We start from the raw sequence: 19,771 nt of genomic DNA, 5'->3' as shown, positions 1-19,771 counted from the left end.
AGGAAAAAAAAGAAAGATAAAATAAAAGAGAAGGTTCCGCCCAAATGGGCCCCAAGGTAAGATTTATGAAGTATACAAACAAAAACAGACAAACAAAAAGACTGATAAAATTAGATGACAAAAGAAAAAAAATAATTATATAAAAACAAAACGAAAAAAGAACCTCATCAAAAAGAACCCCAAGTATAAAACTTATATACTACCAGGACAAAAACAAATACACAGAAACACTGGTGGAAGAAAAAGATGGGAGAGTGGTTATAAATTCTCAGTTTATTTTGATTCTTCCTGGATGTATCTTGATATCTTTGTTAAAGGACTCAACTTTCCTAAGATAAAGGGGGATTAAAAACTGGTTTACCTATAGGGGTATCATTGATTGGGGAAAGAAGATTACCTTGAAGTTTAACTCTTTATGAATATTAAAAAATAAAATAAAAAAGAAAAAACTAAACTAATATAAAATTTTAAAAAATTAAAAAATAGAAAAGCAAAAGAAAAACACAGGTATATGTATCAAAAAGTTCAGGTTAAAAGGTTATTATGGAATATGATGTACTGGACATCTCACTATGATGGTAAATAGGTTAAAAAATTATCTACAAAAAGAAATGAACCAGAATAGTGGGAACGAATTAAAAATAAAAGTTGTATCTATGAATTAGTGGTGGTGGTTCTCGTTTTGGTTTTGTGTGTGCATGTGTTTTGGTTGTTGTTGTTATTGTGTTGTTTTGTTTTTGTTGTTGGTTTTCTCGGGGAGGGGCCTGCCACGTGGTTTTTCAGGCAGTGTTCCCTGAGTTAAGTCCTCCTGCCCCCATCAAGGGGGTGGGCTCTGAGGAAACCAGTTTTTCAGGCTTTTGTTCTCTGGAGGTTGTGTTTGTTTGTTAATTCCGTTTGTTTTCTCTCACCTTGGCAGCTTTTGATGGTTTTTGGAGGTTTAGAGGAAAGCAAACTGCCCCAAGACCTCCCTCTCAGAGAGAAGCCTCAGTCTGTTACCCTCTGGGTGCTCCAGAGCACATGAATTCCCCCTCAGCCTCTGGCAGAGCGTGTTCTCAGTCATGGCCTCTGGGGTCCCAGGAACTCCTGCTTATACCCAAAACCAAGATAGTCGCGGCTGTCTGGGAAGCTCCAGACCACCAAAGAGGTCCCAAGCAGCGATGGCACACTGAGATTTTCCCGCAGGCCGGGGCTGGGAGTGCTCAGACTCTCTGGGTCCGAGAGAGCGCTGGCTGGCGCCTGCACGCACCTCTCTCAGTGGAGGGTGTGGGACGTGACTCAGGCTCTGGTAGCGCAGCGTGCACGTGAAGAGTGCAAAAGACTTTCTACTGGCTGGTGCCTGCACGCACCTCTCTCAGGGGGAGGTGTGGGGCACCACTCAGACTCTGGTAGCGCAGCGTGCATGTGGAGAGTGCAAAAGGCTGTGTTTCTGCCTGTCCTTCACAGGAGCCGCCACCCAGATGCCTCTCTCAGGCGCACTGGCAGCTCAGGGACCTGGCAGCTCAGGGACCAAGACCTGACTTCTTCACCACACTCTCTCTGGCTCAGCGCCAGGGGTGGCTGTCCTGGGTCTGGGGATTTAAGCCCCTGTCCCTAATCGCCCCGATTCCCACAATTCCCCCCCACCCCCGCGACCCTTTGCTATTTTTGTGTGCTTTCAACCAGACTCCAAGTTAATACTGGTCACCAGTCACAGGGCACTCTTGTACTGGGGTATTACTTTCCAATGGGACGCTTCTGGTGGCTCCCTCCCCCTTTTGTTTATCTTCCAATATCAGTCTGACATTCCCACCCCACTTTACCTGCCCACTGGCGTCTTCGGCCCCCCTAGAGATCCAGAAGTGTATAATTCTAATCTCAGGCAAATTTCATGGGTGATCAGAGTTCTTTGGTAGGTAATCAGCTCACTTTAGGGTACAGGTTGAAATGGCGCCTCCTCCTACTTCCCCACCATCTTGGTTCCCACCCCACCCATAAGAGACTCTTAATCTTACAAAACAGACTGAGGGTTGCTGGAAGGAGGGGAATTGGGGAGGGGGGTTGGGTTATGTACATTAAGGTGGGTATGTGATATGGTGATTGCTGTGAAGTGTGTAAGCCTGACGATTCTCAGACCTGTACCCCTGGAGCAAATAGTACATTATATGTTAATAAAAATAACGTTAAAAAAGTATCATTTAGGGGCACCTGGGTGGCTCAGTGGGTTAAGGCCTCTGCCTTCGGCTCAGGTCATGATCACAGGGTCCTGGGATCGAGTCCCACATTGGGATATCTGCTCAGCAGGGAGCCTGCTTCTCTGTCTCTGCCTGCCTCTCTGCCTACTTGTGATCTCTATCTGTCAAACAAATAAGTAAATTTTTTTTTTAAGTATCATTTATATTAGTACCCAAACCTCTGAAATCTTTAGGTGTAAATATAAAAAATATGTACAAGAACTATATGAGGAAAACTACAAAACTCTCATGAGAAAAAAAAATCTAAATAAATGGAGAGATATTCCACGTTCATGAAGACTCAATATTGTTAAATGTCAGTTCTTCCCAACTGATCTTAGATTCAATCAAAATTCAAGCAAGTTATTTTATGGCTGTCAACACTCACTTACTAGTTCCACAAGTTTTCTTGTCAATTCTTAGGAAATTTTTACATAAACAATCATATCATCTGCCAATACAGTTTTGTTTTTTCCTTTTCAATCTGTAGTACATCTTTTATTTCCTTTTCTTGTCTTATTGCATTAGCTAGGACTTTAGTACAATGCTGACTAGTAGTGGTAAAGAGTGGATTTCCTTGCCTCATTGCCAGCTTTTAGGGGGAACACATCTAGTTTCTCACTATTAAGTGTGATGTTAGCTAGAAGATTTTTATACAATTCTTTATCAAATTGAGTTTCTTTTCTTATTTTGAGAACTTCCATCATGAATAAGTTTCCTTATATAATAAATGGGGATTTTGTCCAATGCCTTTTCTCATTCTACTAATATGGTCATGATTTTCTTTTCTTTAGCATATTGATGTTATGGATTACATTAATTTTTGAATGTTGAACCAAACTAGTATACCTGGAATAAATCCCACTTGGTAGTGTGAATAATTTTTTATATATTACTAGATTCAATTTGCTAACATTTCATTGCAAATTTTTAAATCTATGTTTGGCAGAAATATTGGCTTATAGTTTTACTTTCTTGTAATGTCTTTTTCCGGTTTGGTAATTACGATAATGTTGGCTTTTATATTCTGGAAGAGATTGTAGAGAGTTGGTGTAATTTCTCTCTTAAATGTTTGGTAAAATTCACCAGTGAACCCATCTGCGCCTGCTGCTTTTGGTTTTGAAAGACTATTAATTATGGATTCAATTCCTTTAATAGATAGAGGTATATTCAGAGTATTTCTCCCTGTGTTTTGATATATTTTGTCTTTTAAGGAATTGGTCAATTTTTTTTTTTTAAAGATCTTTATTTATTTGACAGAGAGAAAGAGAGAGAGAGACGAGAGAGGGAACACAAGCAGGGGAATTGGAAAGGGAGAAGCAGACTCCCTGCCAAGCAGGGAGCCCAATGCTGGACTCAATCCCAGGACCCTGAGATCATGACCTGAGCCTTAGGCAGATGGCTAACAACTGAGCCACCAGGCACCCAGAATTGGTCAATTTCATCTAGGTTATCAAATTTGTGGGCAAAGAGTTGTTTACTGTCATTTTACTGTTCACAGGATCTGTAGTGATGGCACATCTTGCATTCCTAATTTCAATAATTTGAGGTTTTTTTATTTTTTGATAACCTGGCTAGAGGCTATCAATTTTGATCTTTTTAAAGAATCAGCTTTTTTGTTTCCTTGATTTTTCTCTGTTCATTTCCTCTTTTCAATTTCACTGATTTTTGCTGTTTTACTTCTTTTCTTCTGGTTACTTTGGATTTATCTTTTTCTAGTTTCCTAAAGATGAAGCTTAGATGAACCATTTTGTACCTCTTTTCCTAATGTATCTATTCAATGTTATAAATTGCCTTCTAAGAGCTGCTCTCACTGTATTCCACAAATTTTAACAAGTTGTATTTTCAAAACATTTTTATAATTTCTCAAGACTTCTTTTACCATGTTATTTAGAAGTCTGTTGGTTAAGCTCCAAGAACTTTGGGATCTTCTGACTAGCTTCCTGCCAGTTTTCTGGCCTCCAGAACTATATCCTAAGTTTCTATCATTTTAAGTCACTATATTCATGGAAACTTTTATAGTGGCAATAGGAAACCACTACAATACTCTTGTACTATACATACATGCTGAGAACATATCATCTTTTTGAACCTCAGTCTTTCTTCAGAATGGTCTGGCCATGATCAGGGCTCTCTGATTTTGTTGCTTTCCTATTTCCCTATTAAATTGGTGGTGGTATCACCTGTAAAAGCCTTTTCCAATTTATATGTTAATGTTCCACTCAAGATATTAACTGGTGTTCTATAGAAAAGGAAGAAGAGAGATAGTAGGGGAAGGTAATATTCTTAAATATGTGAAAAGTAAAGAATATTTGACTTGAAAATCAGCCTTTCAGAAAGCTGCCATATTTGAGAATGCAAGGACCTAATATAAAGAGGAATCTAAAGCATGAACACATTACATTTGATTAGAGCATTAGTGCAAAGGCAGTATTACTTAACAGTCTCATTGCTAGGTCATCAACTCAGTGATCAATGGGCTCTGTTCCAGATCTTGTCTTATCCTTTCATATTATGCTTATTATGCTTATGGTTTTTTTTTCTGTGTTTAACAAAATGAGTTTATCAACTACTTTTTTAAAAAGATTTTATTTATTTATTTGACAGAGAGAGAGATCACAACTAGGCAGAGAGGCAGAGGGAAGGGAGGAAGCAGGCTCCTGCTGAGCAGAGAGCCAGATGTGGGGCTCAATCCCAGGACCCTGAGATCATGACCCAAGCTGAAGGCAGAAGCTTAACCCACTGAGCCACCCAGGCGCCCTCAACTACTTTTGAGGGAAAAAAAAATTATTTGTCAAATGATCATTCTTCAGCAAATACCTGAAATAATTTTTGGTGTTCTACTTTAATCCATGACTTCATTCTATCTTATAAACTATCACTACTCTGTAATGCACCATTTAAAAGTTCTCACTGTCATTAAGTTTAGGAAATGCTACACTATAAGACTAACAAATAATTTGAATTTCTGTGAAGGATGAGTAACTGTCAATGATAAAAAATATAAATCAGATTTTCTAAAATGTCTTTATTTTAAAAACCTATACAGTTCCAATTTAATAAAAAATATTGCCATGAAATATCTAATTATACAGCAACAGAAATACAGTTAGTTAGAGGTTATCCAAAAATAAATTCACAATTTTAAGGTTGGAATACACATTTTTTTCAAATAAACAATTAAAAGATTTTTGTTTCAGATGGTTTTCCTCTTAAACATTCCAGATAAACATGCTGAGTCTTTTGAACTAGAACCAGACAACCTCTCAATAATGACAACTGCTTCTATTAACTTGAGAAATAACTTCAAACCATTCAATTACTGATTAAGTCACAAAACACTTCTAAAAAAAGCCAAATAAATCACTGCTTTAAAATGTATACGTTTTGAAAATGAAATCTACACCTCAATTATGAAGAGGAAGAAACCTTTGTAGAAAAAAAGTTGAGTCTTCCTGACTGGTTGACTGATTTTCTATCAAATTTATCCTACTCAGACTACTTTCACAATATCCTAAAAGAGTGTGAGGTGTTAAAATATGAAAAACTTCTTTGGCCCTTTAGAGAGAGGTACCTTAAATGTAAACAAGTGTAATGACAGCCTTCCAGATGTAGGCATCTATGTCCTATATTGAGTAGAGATGTATGTAATTTGTTTCTCAAAGGCATAATTTCCTTTCCAATGATAGATCTAATATATTGAGATATGTTTTCAAATACCTTAAAAATGAAAATTCATATAAGGAATACTTTCAAAAGATCAGAGAAAAGCATTATATAATATTACAATTGTAAGTTTTATTAACAGTAAATGTTTGCATTTATTTTTAAAAGCTTAGCTCTTGCTAAGTGTTTTTTAACAAAAGCTAGTAAGCAAGAATCATTTGCGGTACAGAAACTATATTCACAAGCAAGACTTTAATCAAGTGGGAGCTAAAAAACACTGGAAAAAATACAAAGCAAAACACTGCTATGTGTCAATTAAACTTTCTATCACACCGAATATACTGTATTTAGAATGACAGGCATACTGAAATGAACAGAAAACCAATTTTGTGGATTCAGGCTAAGACTACCATTAAGAACATGCTATCCATGATTTCCTTTAAAAATTTTTCTTTAAAACAAATCACTTGAACAAAAAAGGTCTTTTTTTCACGAAGGGAAGACAATCTGTATTTACCAAACAGACCCTCCTTTCATATTAAAATAGCCAACGGTATGAACCCTAGCTCTTCTTCCCAGATGCTACTACTTATATATGACTTTGCATGATGACTTATAGAATTACTTTTCTGGTAACAGTGTCATGGCCATAAGTAATCCATTTTTTAAAAAGCAATATCAAGTGCAAGTCTAGAAAACTTCCTTTAAAGAATTACCCAAACCCAGCACACAATGCAGTATTGCTATCACACAAGCTGAGCAATACACCTTATAAACGTGTGTGTGATGGTACCCCACACGAAAGACCACCTCGTAAGGAGTTTTTGTAGTGATGCCAAGTTAATAATTCTTTCAAGGCACTAAAGAATTATGTAGCTGGATTTTCCAAAAGATAATTAACAACCTCTTAAACTGTTACAAAGCCCTGAGTCAGAACTTTCAATAGTTTCCTGAAGTTAAAAGATTTCAGACAAAATGGTATATTTGCTTATTTTATAGAAAATTACAAGACCATTTTGCATTTTGGAGGAAAGAAGTCACATTTATGAAACAAAGTCATGTGGACTGTACAGGAAAAGCAAAACATTCAGCAATATTATCTTTCTTACACACTTTGTACATGTCCATCATCACCTCTCGTTATGGATTTACGCACCAAATTGATGTGGCAAATCACCCTTCCTGTACCTACTGCTTAAATCCTCAACAACATAAAAATTTCCATTTGAACTTCAGGTTCCCATCTCTTCCTTAGTCACAAAAAAGAATAAAAGCTGGAAAAGCAATACTCTGACAGAAAAGGAGGTAGAAAATGCCAATGTAGCAACTTACAATTTTAATTCATCAGCTCCACTAACTCGTTCATATTCTCATACTTTAGTTTCATCCTCTACTAACACCATTTATCCGTAAACTAAGTCTCAATCTAAAGAATTTTCCCCCTCACTATAGCAAAACAATGTACACATGAGACAGCATTAAATAGTTCTTCCTCAAATTTAATGTTCTAAAGAAGTACAACTGTGATTATTAATACTGCTATAGTTTTATATATGTATATATATATAAGTTCCAAGGCTATCATGATTATCAAGTAATATCAGTAAGCATTCCTATCATAATATTCAAGCAAATAAAATTAGGTTGCGTTTTTGAGAGAAAAAAAATATTTTGAGACTGTCACAAGGAGATTTAAAGACAAATGACATTTTCGACAAGGCACACATAGTATGTGAAAATCTATTACCTTCCCCATTCACTACAAATTTAAAGCTAACTTACTCTAATGTTGAATATGTGTCCCACCACCCCCACCCTGGCTCCAAATGAATTAACAAACCCTTCCAATTAACAGACATTTAACCCCAACCCAATTATGATTTATAACAGTTGGGAGGAAGGGAAGAAATTCTGTCACCCCCCCAAATTTAGGAACTTAATGTTGACTATGACTTTAAATCTTGCAAACACAAACAAACTATTAAGATAATTCAGGTTGTTTCTTGATTTATATTTAATGAAAATTCTATTCCATTCAGGGGGAGGAGAGAAAAGGGAGTTGTTTAACGGGTATAAAGTTTCAGTTCTGCAAGACGAGAAAGTTTTGGATAGCCATTTAATTATCATGAATATACTTAACACTACTGACCTGTACACTTAAAGATTGTGAAGATGGTAAATTTCATGTTAAATGTTTTTACAATTAAAAAAATGCAAAGAAGAATTCTATTCCAAAAATTCAATTTTTACACAAACTATTACTATATCATTTTAGATACTCTTGACAGGATAGGTGTTTTTCCTTTGGACTTTTTCTTAAAGCCAGATGTATTAAACTGTATAGCTTACAAAGCAACTGTCAATTAAATGACACTAAAAACTGGCTAAAAAATCTTTTTTATTATTCTATCAAGTCTACTCTTTCTGCTTACTGCTTTGATGAAATCTACATGAATTCTTAAACTCCTTCTTTCTCTAAATTCAAACACTGACTTTTCCTTCTTACTTGTTTCAACTCCATACTGTCTCCCTATCCTATCCCATCACTAAGTCTCTTACTTTATAAGTGTAACTAATTCCTAGTCGGAAAAGGTCCAAAATTCATAATAAACAAGAACATGACCCAGTAAGCTTTGAAATTCCAATTGGACAAATCTCAAGCAGCATGCATTTCAATATGCTAAAATGCTCTTACAGGCTGAAGCCATCAAAGATAACAAATTTAAGAACACTATTTTCAACATCAATTAATCTTATGTCTCAGTAACTAGCTGGTCAATCTGCAATATTTTAAAATTACAAACATCTTGTCTAATTATGATTTGGCCAGCTAAACTAAACATCTGTCTAATATACTATTCCTACACTAATGCAAAATGATCCTCTCTTAAAAGGCCTTCTTGCTCCCAATAAAATTAAATACAAATATAGTATAAGCAGTAGGAACGTTTAATTATGTGAACAAAAAGGAGTAGAATAGCACCATCTAGTAAGTTGGGTGTGAGTTTCTGGCAACAAAGCTGATAATCTTAGAGGAGAATACATAGTAGGAGTGAGGGGTACAGAGAGGGAATCCAAATGCTACTTAATGACAACTCTTCTGAAACATTAGGAAGAAATGTTATTAGTACCTCTGGATCCCTTCTTGGCTCTAGATTTCTTCAAATGCACAACTGCTGCATGATAGATTCTGTGTGCTAAGATGCTGACCATTTTTTCAACGTTGTGTTATCTAGCCCCTGAGGCCCAATAAATACGTTTTTGAATGAATGTCTGCTATGTTTTATTTAATGATTCTAGGAAAAATAAAAGCTCTTCTGAGGCACATGATGATGAGCTGATGAGAAGGAAACATATCTAACTGGGAAAGTGCTGCTGAGAGACATATAAGAGGTAGCGATTTCACAGAATTAGAAGAAGGTCATTTAAACAACTCAGTTCTTAATCTTATTCTTGCTCACAAACACAAAATAAACTTAAAATAATTCTTCAGATACTTGAAAACATGAATAGAGAAACACCTTCTATTCACTGAACAAATTTCAAAATAGCAACCTTATGACTCTTTGTGATAGTTTATATTAATTGTATTTTATATGTATGGAGAAAAAATAAACTAGTGTGAAAAATGAAATTGTCTTTTAGGGATGTAAGTTTAAGCTCTGCAAGCTCCAAAGACAAAAAGGATTTAAGTAAAGTAGAGCTTTAGACCACAGAATTCACTGGATGGCCAAACCATGCACAAGTCAGCCAGGTGTTTCCTCCTCTCCAGCTGATCTAGTGGAAAAGAGATGGGCAGCCTATGGCATGGAAGAAAAAAAAAATCCTGACTTTTGCTATTTTCAAATCTAAAAAAAAACAACTTATTTCATTAAGTGAACATCATGTCAGATCTTCTATCTTTCTATAACCTTAAAATATGGCTTAAAAAATAGCCTCATTGGCCCTTTATTAGATAACAGAATCCATATAAATTTTCAAATTTAAAATTTATAAAAAATTTTATTTTTCTAAATCCTAGGTTATTCAGCTAAACACAGATATGGAATTACCGAGACTAAAAAATCAGCCAGCAAAGCTCACCACTATTTTCACCAGGACTTGCAAAGGCAAAAGCCATTAACTTGCCAGGAATATTCTTATATGTTGTCGTTGTAACAACAGAAAAAAACAAAACAAAACAAAAAAAAGAAAGAAAAAAAGAAGAACCAGAATCAAAGAAAGGAAAAAAATACCAGATAACTACACCCTTAAGAATAAGCTTGTACACAGTATATAGTAGACATCACTGTAAACAGCTGATATTTTTATAATCTAGCAGCAATGACCCCAAAACACTTATTAAATGTAGATTCGTCCTATAGACAGAGTAAGATTACTCATTCAAAGGCGGGAAAATGACCAGATGCTCTAGAATCAGTCTGAGTTTAAAAAAACAAACAAACAAAAAAGAAACTACAGGTAATCAGACATATTTCTGTAAATGTCCTGGTCACGCTTTCTAAAATAAGTATTTATTATTAGATTACTTACTATGTCTTGGATACTGCTGGCAATTTAAATATCCTCACCTGTTGGTATAAAGATAGTGATTTCTTACCAGCCTTAGCAACTGAAAGAAAATGGAAGTAGGGCTTATGATGAAGACAGAACCAGTATCACTGTCAGAATGAACAGATATGGATAAGAAAAAGATTGCTGCTTTGGGACAATGCGTTATCCTTCTCAGATCACTGGGGTACTATTCAGTACACAAGAAAAGCTACATGAGACCTCAGATGCCCAAAGAGGGCAACACTGTTTCACTGGTCAGATTAAGTCTGGATAAGTAACCACAGGGAAAACTGAGGTACACTTTTCACAGACTTTTTTTTTAACAGTTGGTAAACAGAATAGTGTATAGATTAACATATATGAAAGGTAACTGTTAATGGTCAGTTAATAGGTACTCATTTTTGGCCACTTCCCCCACTTCAGTATCCCACTATGATTGCTTTTCCTTTCCATGTTAATCATCTTGAAATTTGGTTCAAGTTAAACAATTTTCCTTTTAAGTCTAGAAATTAAGCTAAATGGCAAAGTCACTACTCTCTCATTCCATGCTTCCATTTACTCTAAAAATTCAGAATCAATCATCTGTATAACTTTTTATCTTAAAAAGATAATCCTCTCTGCAGTATTAACTATGTATAACTTATATTCTAATTCTGTCATTTAACACATGTGACCTAATGGTTTGACTTGCCCCATTCATTCAATGCATGACTATTCTGAGTACCTCTGTCAACGCACTGTGTAAAATCATATAAACTGAAGGATAGCTGATCATAAGGAACTACATTTCTTGAGGTCTAACAAATTTATAAACTATAAGGAAAAAATGCAATAAAAACAAAAATAACAGGAGATCCTTAAAGGATTTTCCCCTTAGAAGTGACAAGCAAATTACCTATGAATTACATGAACTTGATGTTTCAAATTAAAAGAAACAAAAACAAAGCCACAACTTCAAACACTGTCTTGTGGAGGTTTTTTGTTCTGGCACATTTACAGTCTAATTACACCCTAGGAAAGAAACTATGATATTAAAAATTAATTCATTAGAACCTCCAACTAGCTTAATGGCTTACAAGAGCTCATGACCAATACTTCAGCTAAGAAAACACAGTTTCTTAATACAAAAGAATCCTTCGTTCAATAGCCTTGCGACAAATAGGACATTCACTCATTCGGTCTCCACAGAGCTGGCACGTTCCATGGCCACAGAGGAAAATCATATTCTTCAGACGATCCAAACACACAGGGCACATGGTCTGGAATGTGAGATAACAAAGTAATAAATGCTGAGACATTTTATGGTTTAAAACTGTAATAGGTAACAATTTTGTAACACCATTTTCTTTTGCTGTTTTAATCTTTTGTTACTCTAAAATTTAAAAAAAAATTTTTTTAATCTAAAAAATTTTATTTTTTTCCCCAAGATTTTATTTATTTATTTCAGAGAGAGGGAGTGAAAGAGAGACAGCACAAGAGGTGGGAGAGTCAGAGGGAGGAGTAGATGCCCCACTGAGCAGGGAGCCCAATGTGGGACTGCATTCCAGGACCCTGGGATCATGACCTGAGCTGAAGGCAGATGTTTAAGTGACTGAGCCACCGAGACACCCAATTTTAAAATTTTTAAACAGTTAAAATGTCATCCCTATAAAATGGAAATATTGGTTGTACTGTCAGGACTATATCAAAGGTACAACCTAAAATAAATACTACATAAAATAAAAAATGCAAATGCCATGGGATGTCTGGGTAGCTCAGTTGGTGAAGCGACTACCTTTGGCTCAGGTCATGATCCTGGAGTCCTGGGATCCTGGAGTCCCGGGATCCTGGAGTCCCACCTCAGGGTCCCTGCTTGGCGGGGAGTCTGGTCTGCTACTCCCTCTAACCTTCCCCCTTCTTGTACTCTCTCATTCTTCTCTCAAATAAATAAGTAAAATCTTTAAAAAAAATGCAAATGCCAAAATCCAATAGGAAATGGACAAAAATAGCCACATTTAGTCTAATTCTCCAACTCTGGGGTACTATGCTGTTCTTGTATGAAAATATGACAAATATATCAGGCCTACTGGAAAAGGGGAGCAGGGAAGAGATGTCCCTAAAAACACATGCCACACACTATGATACAATCTCAGCCCTATTATCACTCCCACTTTAAAAACGAGGAAATTGAGGCTTTGGTGGGGCTAAACACTTTCCACGGTGTGAATGGGATTCTGGAGCCCAGAGCTCTTGCTCTGAATCATGCTTCCCTGGATTACTATTAATGTAGAACCCCATTAGGTTAAAAATAATTAGCCTTAGTTACATATAAAAATAATTAGCCTGAGTTCTCTTCAGGAACTCAGAAAATTTTAGAAGTATGTTAGGTGTACTTCTGTGAAAACACTCTAGGAAAGATATCGATTCACAGTAACATATTTCATACTTTATAGTTATAAAAATATATTTTACCTTAATATACCATAATACTTCATTCTGAATTACATCTTTTCCCAAATAACACAGAAATGAAATAACTAAAAAAGAATGTCTAAATCAATAAACCAAGCCTAAAGCCTATATGAAATATAGTTAACCAACTTCGACAATACCAGGGAGCATTATGGTGTGTGGGGGAAGGAACTGTAATCTAAATTGTTAACCACAGTCTTCTAAAGTAAATTTTCACATTTATCTAACTTGAAGTTTGAGAAACAAAGTTGTAGAAAATTGTATTTTTTTTATTTTAAAAAGCCAAACCAGTCTTTTAGTGCCATTAAAATAGTTCTTTTCCCTTAAATTTTCATGAGCTATATGCGGTTAATTAATAACTCTTATTTCCAAAAGTAAACACATCTGCACACAGCCTAGGTTAAGTTACTTTGAGATTAATATATGCTTAATACCACATGATATTACATTGGGGTAATAGAAAGACTGGAGATTTAAAATTTAAAAAGGGTTATTCAGCTACTATGTCCTGGTAACTCTGAAGGGGTCCCTGCAAGAAATTTCATCAAGGACGGGGGGTGCCTGGGTGGCTCAGAGTTAAGGTTAAGCCTCTGCCTTCACCTCGGGTCATGGTCCCAGGGTCCTGGGATCGAGCCCCGCATCGGGCTCTCTGCTCAGTAAGGAGCCTGCTTCTCCTTCTCTCTGCCTGCTACTCTGCCTATTTGTGATCTATCTGTTAAATAAATAAATAAATAAATCTTTTTAAAAAATTAAAAAAAAAAAAAAAAGAAAGAAAAAGAAATTTCATCAAGGGGCACCTTGGGTGGCTCAGTGGGTTAAAGCCTCTGCCTTCGGCTCAGATCATGATCCCAGAATCCTGGGATCGAGTCCCTCATCAGGCTCTCTAGTCAGCAGGGAGCCTGCTTCCTCCTCCTCTCTCTCTGCCTGCCTCTCTGCATACTTGTGATCTGTCTGTCAAATAAATAAATAAAATCTTTAAAAAAAAAAAAAAGAAATTTCATCAATCCTCAGAAAATGAATTTCCTATAATTGTTTAAATATTTTAGTGACACAATATGGTCATGAAGATTATTTAAGGGAGAAGGAACTTCTTTGGAGTGCTAAACCTGGGTAAAGGTAGAGCTGAATTTTTAAGGATATACAATAGGGCTCAAAAAGTGCCATTATTCATTTTAAGAACAATTTTAATTCACCATTAGGAGATGAAATGCTTTCCACAGATGTATTCATAAATCAGTTTTACCTTTCTATAAGTGTCTCACGGGAAAGGAAATGAGATTCTGAGGAGTTTCAAGATTTCTGAAATGTTCTATTTTATATTAGAATGAGCAAAATATGTTCCTATTTTTATGTTCCTGCATAAGAACTGGTAAGTCCATGTTTATCTTGAATTCACTATACAGTAAGTATTACTAGGAGTGAGATTTCAAAAGAAAAACTAGCTTAGAGTTTTCATCTTTTTACATGGTGTTTAAATTCCTAGTATATATATATGTATGCTTCATTCTAAATTACTGTAGCTACCATATTACTCTATCACAAGGGTCATTAGTTATCCTATTTAGTGACTATGTTACTTTCTTATATTCAGTAGAAAAGATGAAAGTGATTATTAATACCTGCACGGCAACACTGATGTGATACCCAAACTAAAGAAATAACACCCTCTGCTTCTCAATCCTTTGGATCTGATTTAATTGCTGGGTCAAATGATAAGGCTGGGGCAGGTGGCAGACAGACTTTCTTACCTATTATATATGTAACAAGTCTTAACTAACTTCTTTATTTTACTGTTGCTGCTATTAAATAATGAGTAGATAAAAGAGTACTTCTGCTGGCATGTATAAGATATGAAGAACAAGTTTAAAGGATGGAATGCTACCCTATCTTTTGAAGCTACTCCACACATCCTCCCAAATGCTTTCCATCTACCCCTCACCGATACCAACTATTCTAAATATTACATTTTTCTTTCCTTTGCTTTTCTTTATGGTGTGCGTGTGTGAGAGAAAGAGAAAGTGAATATGTATGTGTGTGTGTGTGTATACTACTTTCTACCTAAGTATCACATCTATACAGAAATGTGCACAAGTCATAAATGTACAGCTTGATAAAAGTTCACAAACTGATCAGACGTATGTAATCAGCACTTTATCTATCCCTCTATAAAGAAATGCCCCTTGTGCTCCCTTCCCGCCATCCCAGCCAAGAAAACCACTACCCTTGTTTTTTTTTTTGTTTTTGTTTTTTGTTTTTAAGATTTTATTTATTTATTTGACAGACAGAGATCACAGGTAGGCAGAGAGGCAGGCAGAGAGAGGAAGGGAAGCAGGCTCCCTGCTGAGCAGACAGCCTGATGCAGGGCTTGATTCCAGGACCCTGGGATCATGACCTGAGCCGAAGGCAGAGGCTTTAACCCACTGAGCCACCCAGGCGCCCCACTACCCTTGGTTTTAAACACCATCTGTACAATTGTTTCCAAGTTTGTGTCCCCAAACAATATCCTGCTTAGTTTTATGATTATAATGACAAACTTTTCCAAAGTGTTTTTACTAATTTATATTCCCAACAGCAGTATGTGAGTTACGGCTGCTACATATTCTAACACTTTGTACTGACAATTTCTAACACTGAGTTTTCCATGCAGTCAGGCAGGTGAGAAAAGACACCTAACTGTAGTTTTAATTTTCATTTCTTCTTCTTCTTTTTTTTAATGTAAGATCTATGCCCAAAGCGGGGCCCAAACTCACGACCCTAAGATCAAGAGTACATGCTCAGGGCACCTGGGTGGCTCAGTGGGTAAAAGCTTCTGCTTCAGGTCGGGTCATGATCCCAGGGTCCTGGGGTCGAGCCCCGCACTGGGTTCTCTGCTCAGCAGGGAGCCTGCTTCCCCTCCTCTCCCTCTGCCTGCCTCTCTGTGTATTTGCAATCTCTGTCGCTCAAATAAATAAAATCTTAAAAAAAAAAAGAGTACATGCTCTACTGACAGAGCCAGCCAGGCTCCCCAACTTTCATTTCTTGATGACTGATCTGACTGAGCATTTTTCACATTTATTGGTCATCCATGCGTTTCTTGTTTTGGAAAGTACCTGATTAAATCTTTGAATCACATTACCTTTTGCAAATATTCAAATACTATAATTGATACCCTAATATAAACCATGATTACTACATAAGACACTAGTATTTTTTTTTAATTTTTAATTTTTTATAAACATATATTTTTATCCCCAGGGGTACAAGTCTGTGAATCGCCAGGTTTACACACTTCACAGCACTCACCAAAGCACATACCCTCCCCAATGTCCATAACCCCACCCCCTTCTCCCAACCCCCCTCCCCCCAGCAACCCTCAAGACACTAGTAGTTTTAAAGAAAAATATTGAGTGCCATTCTCAGAATCATCATTTACCAAGAAGAAAAATCATTATTACCTGCTCTTTAATGTCCTGTAATTGCTGCTGCAACTTTTGCACATCTGCATTGACATTGGTATTATCTTTGTCCTTTTGTAACACTGGAATATTTCCACTTGCTATAATATAATAAATATAAATAAAATATTTTAATGTATGATTGTTTTGACATAGCAATGATTTTTTATTTCTAAAATTATTACTGCTTTATTAAAAACACAAGACTATTATTAAAGTCCTCTTTAAAATTTTTTCTCATTCATGGACAACATATACAGTAGTGACATTCGTATTATACTCATTCATTTATAATCTTCAGAAAGAAACAAGTTTGCACATTATTTTCTAATTATATTTAACTCTGCTAGACAACAATCTACACACAGATTTCTGGGTTTTCCAAGGTACTACGTGCTTCCTTTGGCAAGCTCACAAATACATTTTATGCTTGTTTTCTCTGCTCCCGCATTATACGAACTGACGAATGTAGACAGCACAGCACTTTTTAGTCAGTTTTGGCAGCAAAAATTATAAAGTCTCTTAGATGATGTTTATGAGAACACACAAAAACCTAGGCTTCTTCCCCCTGCCCAATCCTCCTTGCTACTGATCCGAGATGAGGAACTCCGTGAAAGAAAAGCTGTGATCAGTGAGTCTGGTAAATGGTGGGAAATTTTTTATTTCAATTTTAACAACTCTCTAGACTTTTACTTTTAACTCTAGTTAATTTGTCCCTGGGATTTTTATTCTACTCTACTGCTGATAAAGACAGAAAGCCCTGGGCAAAAGTGGTTGCTAATCTTCTTCCTCATGTGTACACAGAACAAAAAATCAAAGATACCATCCAAGTTTATATCTAGTGCAGAGATGAAAAATATTTTTATACAGCTATAGTATTAAGAAGATTGAAAAGTAAATAACTTGCTTTTTATTTTTCCATTTCTTCACTGAGTTACACTTCAAGATATCTACAGTTACTCTGTCCCAAATAAATACTACTCTATAAAATATGGACATGCACTAGGTAAAACCTGCTACACAAAGGAATGAGGCATTAATACTTGTGTAACTGAAAAAATAATTTGTAATACGCTATTCCACCAAGATACACTAAATTTAATCTTAAAAAGAGCACATTTTCTTTAAGCAAGAATACAGCAATTTTCTTTATATCCTACACAGAAGTTTCTCAAAAGACAAATGCTTCAAGTTCTATCATAGTGTAAGCTAGAACAATAAAATTTCAAGTTTCCTGTAACAAGAGCATACCCCACCTGTTGCTCTGTAGATTCGGGTCACGTACCCTATACTTTACAAGGTAATAGTGTACTACACATGAGATGAGATCTTCATGAAAGTCCCAATAAGAAAACAAAGAAAAAGCTCAAGAAAATACACTTACAGATGTCATCAGAGGCATCTTCTGAACTTTTCCCTCCACAACACATAATGAAAGGCACTCTTCGTTCAACGACTGCCCGACACTGCACGCACTTCTTCATCAGACTAGCACAGTCTGTGGAAGAACAATAGGATACTTCTTACAAGAGACAATGCAAACAAGAGGGCTGCCCTTCTCAGTTTTATAACTGAAATCTCACACTGAGATAAACATCAAACGACTTCTATGAATACACGATTCTACCTTCTTAAAATATTATCAACTTACGAATGTATATTCTTCTTAGGCAGCCTCTAGAAGAGAGAGCCCATTGTTATGAAAATAATGACATTTTCTAACATATCAGACAAATTGTGAAAAGGGATTTTTCTGTTTTTTTTTAATAAAAAATATTTCAAGATCTTAAGGCTTGAGAATAAAGGAGAAAGATACTTCTAAGTTTTTTTTTTTTTTGATACTTCTAAGTTTTAACTAATATAGAATTAATTATACGGTTGCTCACATAAACTATGTTGAAGAATTCTTTTTCCTCTCTTTCTAGTAAACTGATGTAATCTAATGAGGAAATTGTTTAGTAACCACTTTTTCAAAGTAGCGGTCAAGAAAACATCAGCTATGTATCATAATGGACTTTCTAATATTTATATATCAGAGGAATGCTCTCCCATCCCAAAGAAGAAATGCATAGGCACTGGAGGTTCCTCAAAATGTTGAAAATAGAACTGCCCTATGACCCAGCAATTGCACTACTGGGTATTTACCCTAAAGATACAAACGTAGTGATCCAAAGGGGCACGTGCACCCGAATGTTTATAGCAGCAATGTCCACAATAGCCAAACTATGGAAAGAACCTAGATGTCCATCAACAGATGAATGGATCAAGAAGATGTGGTATATATACACAATGGAATACTATGCAGCCATCAAAAGAAATGAAATCTTGCCATTTGTGACAACATGGATGGAACTAGAGCGTATCATGCTTAGCGAAATAAGTCAAGCAGAGAAAGACAACTATCATATGATCTCCCTGATATGAGGAAGTGGTGATGCAACATGGGGGCTTAAGTGGGTAGGAGAAGAATAAATGAAACAAGATGGGATTGGGAGGGAGACAAACCATAAGTGACTCTTAATCTCACAAAACAAACTGAGGGTTGCTGGGGGGAGGGGGGTTGGGAGAAGGGGGTGGGATTATGGACATTGGGGAGGGTGTGTGCTTTGGTGAGTGCTGTGAAGTGTGTAAACCTGGCGATTCACAGACCTGTACCCCTGGGGATAAAAATATATGTTTATAAAAAATTAAAAAAAATTTAAAAAATGCATAGGCACAATTATAGGTTGTGGATTATTAATTCTACATCTAGTTGTTAATTATTTACAAAATAACATACAGTTCAATATATCCTTTCCCATTAGCATTTACTATGAAAGTATATTCCATATCCTTAGTCTATGCACCAAGTGTCTTTATCATTTCAAAAACATGGAAAATAAATGACAACTGTGACAGGTATCCAGGGATAATTTATGATCAGGCACTAAACTTTAACAAAGCACAAAACCACAGATGTGGACAACATGGGGGACATACTCCCAATGGTGCTTATGCCAGTGGACAGAGAAGGGTAATAAAGGCCAATCTCATGTCAAGGCCTAAAGAGGGATGGGTCTGATGCTGGTTTACGCACAAAGCACTAGGTAGGAGCTAATGCTAGTAGAAACCTCATTTGGGATTTGTCTTATATCTGAGGGCCAATCTTTTTCTTAAAAATTTAAAGAGCTAATTTAAGTGGCTCACTGCATAATATATAACCACAATTATCTCAAATTCTTTTAACTATTATGTTAGGTTGTTATATTGCCTATATAAAATCTTTCTTCCTTCCCTCCAAAACAGATACATTCTTTCGAGGCACTATTTTGTACTCTTCAAGGTTCCAATATTCTGCTTCACATTCCTGGGATGTAGGTAATGGACTAAGTGCTTCACTATACAGTCCTTGAAAGACAGGCATTTTCCACCTCAATGTCATCTTCCTTAGCTAATAAATGTTTAACTAAGTGTCTA

The 19,771-nt window shown here is 36.0% G+C and overlaps 1 protein-coding gene across 1 annotated transcript in view; it reads right to left on the bottom strand.

Annotated features, from left to right (window-relative positions):
- Positions 1-5,218: 5,218 nt before the first annotated feature.
- Positions 5,219-19,771, bottom strand: part of MIB1 (MIB E3 ubiquitin protein ligase 1) — a 136,227-nt gene continuing 121,674 nt past the window's right edge. Inside the window, exons 19-21 of the mRNA XM_004742825.3 lie at positions 17,700-17,813; positions 16,316-16,416; positions 5,219-11,689 (exon numbers count right to left, since the gene is read on the bottom strand). Of these exons, the coding sequence (XP_004742882.1) occupies positions 11,549-11,689; positions 16,316-16,416; positions 17,700-17,813 (356 nt within the window). The 3' untranslated portion in view covers positions 5,219-11,548. The remainder of the gene's footprint in view (positions 11,690-16,315; positions 16,417-17,699; positions 17,814-19,771) is intronic.

This window comes from Mustela putorius, unplaced genomic scaffold (genome assembly GCF_011764305.1).
Source record: "Mustela putorius furo isolate JIRA1106 unplaced genomic scaffold, ASM1176430v1.1 tig00003858_pilon_pilon_pilon, whole genome shotgun sequence".
Taxonomy (NCBI): domain Eukaryota; kingdom Metazoa; phylum Chordata; class Mammalia; order Carnivora; family Mustelidae; genus Mustela; species Mustela putorius.
Note: the sequence above shows the minus strand (reverse complement) of the source record. Positions and strands in the feature narration are given on the sequence as shown.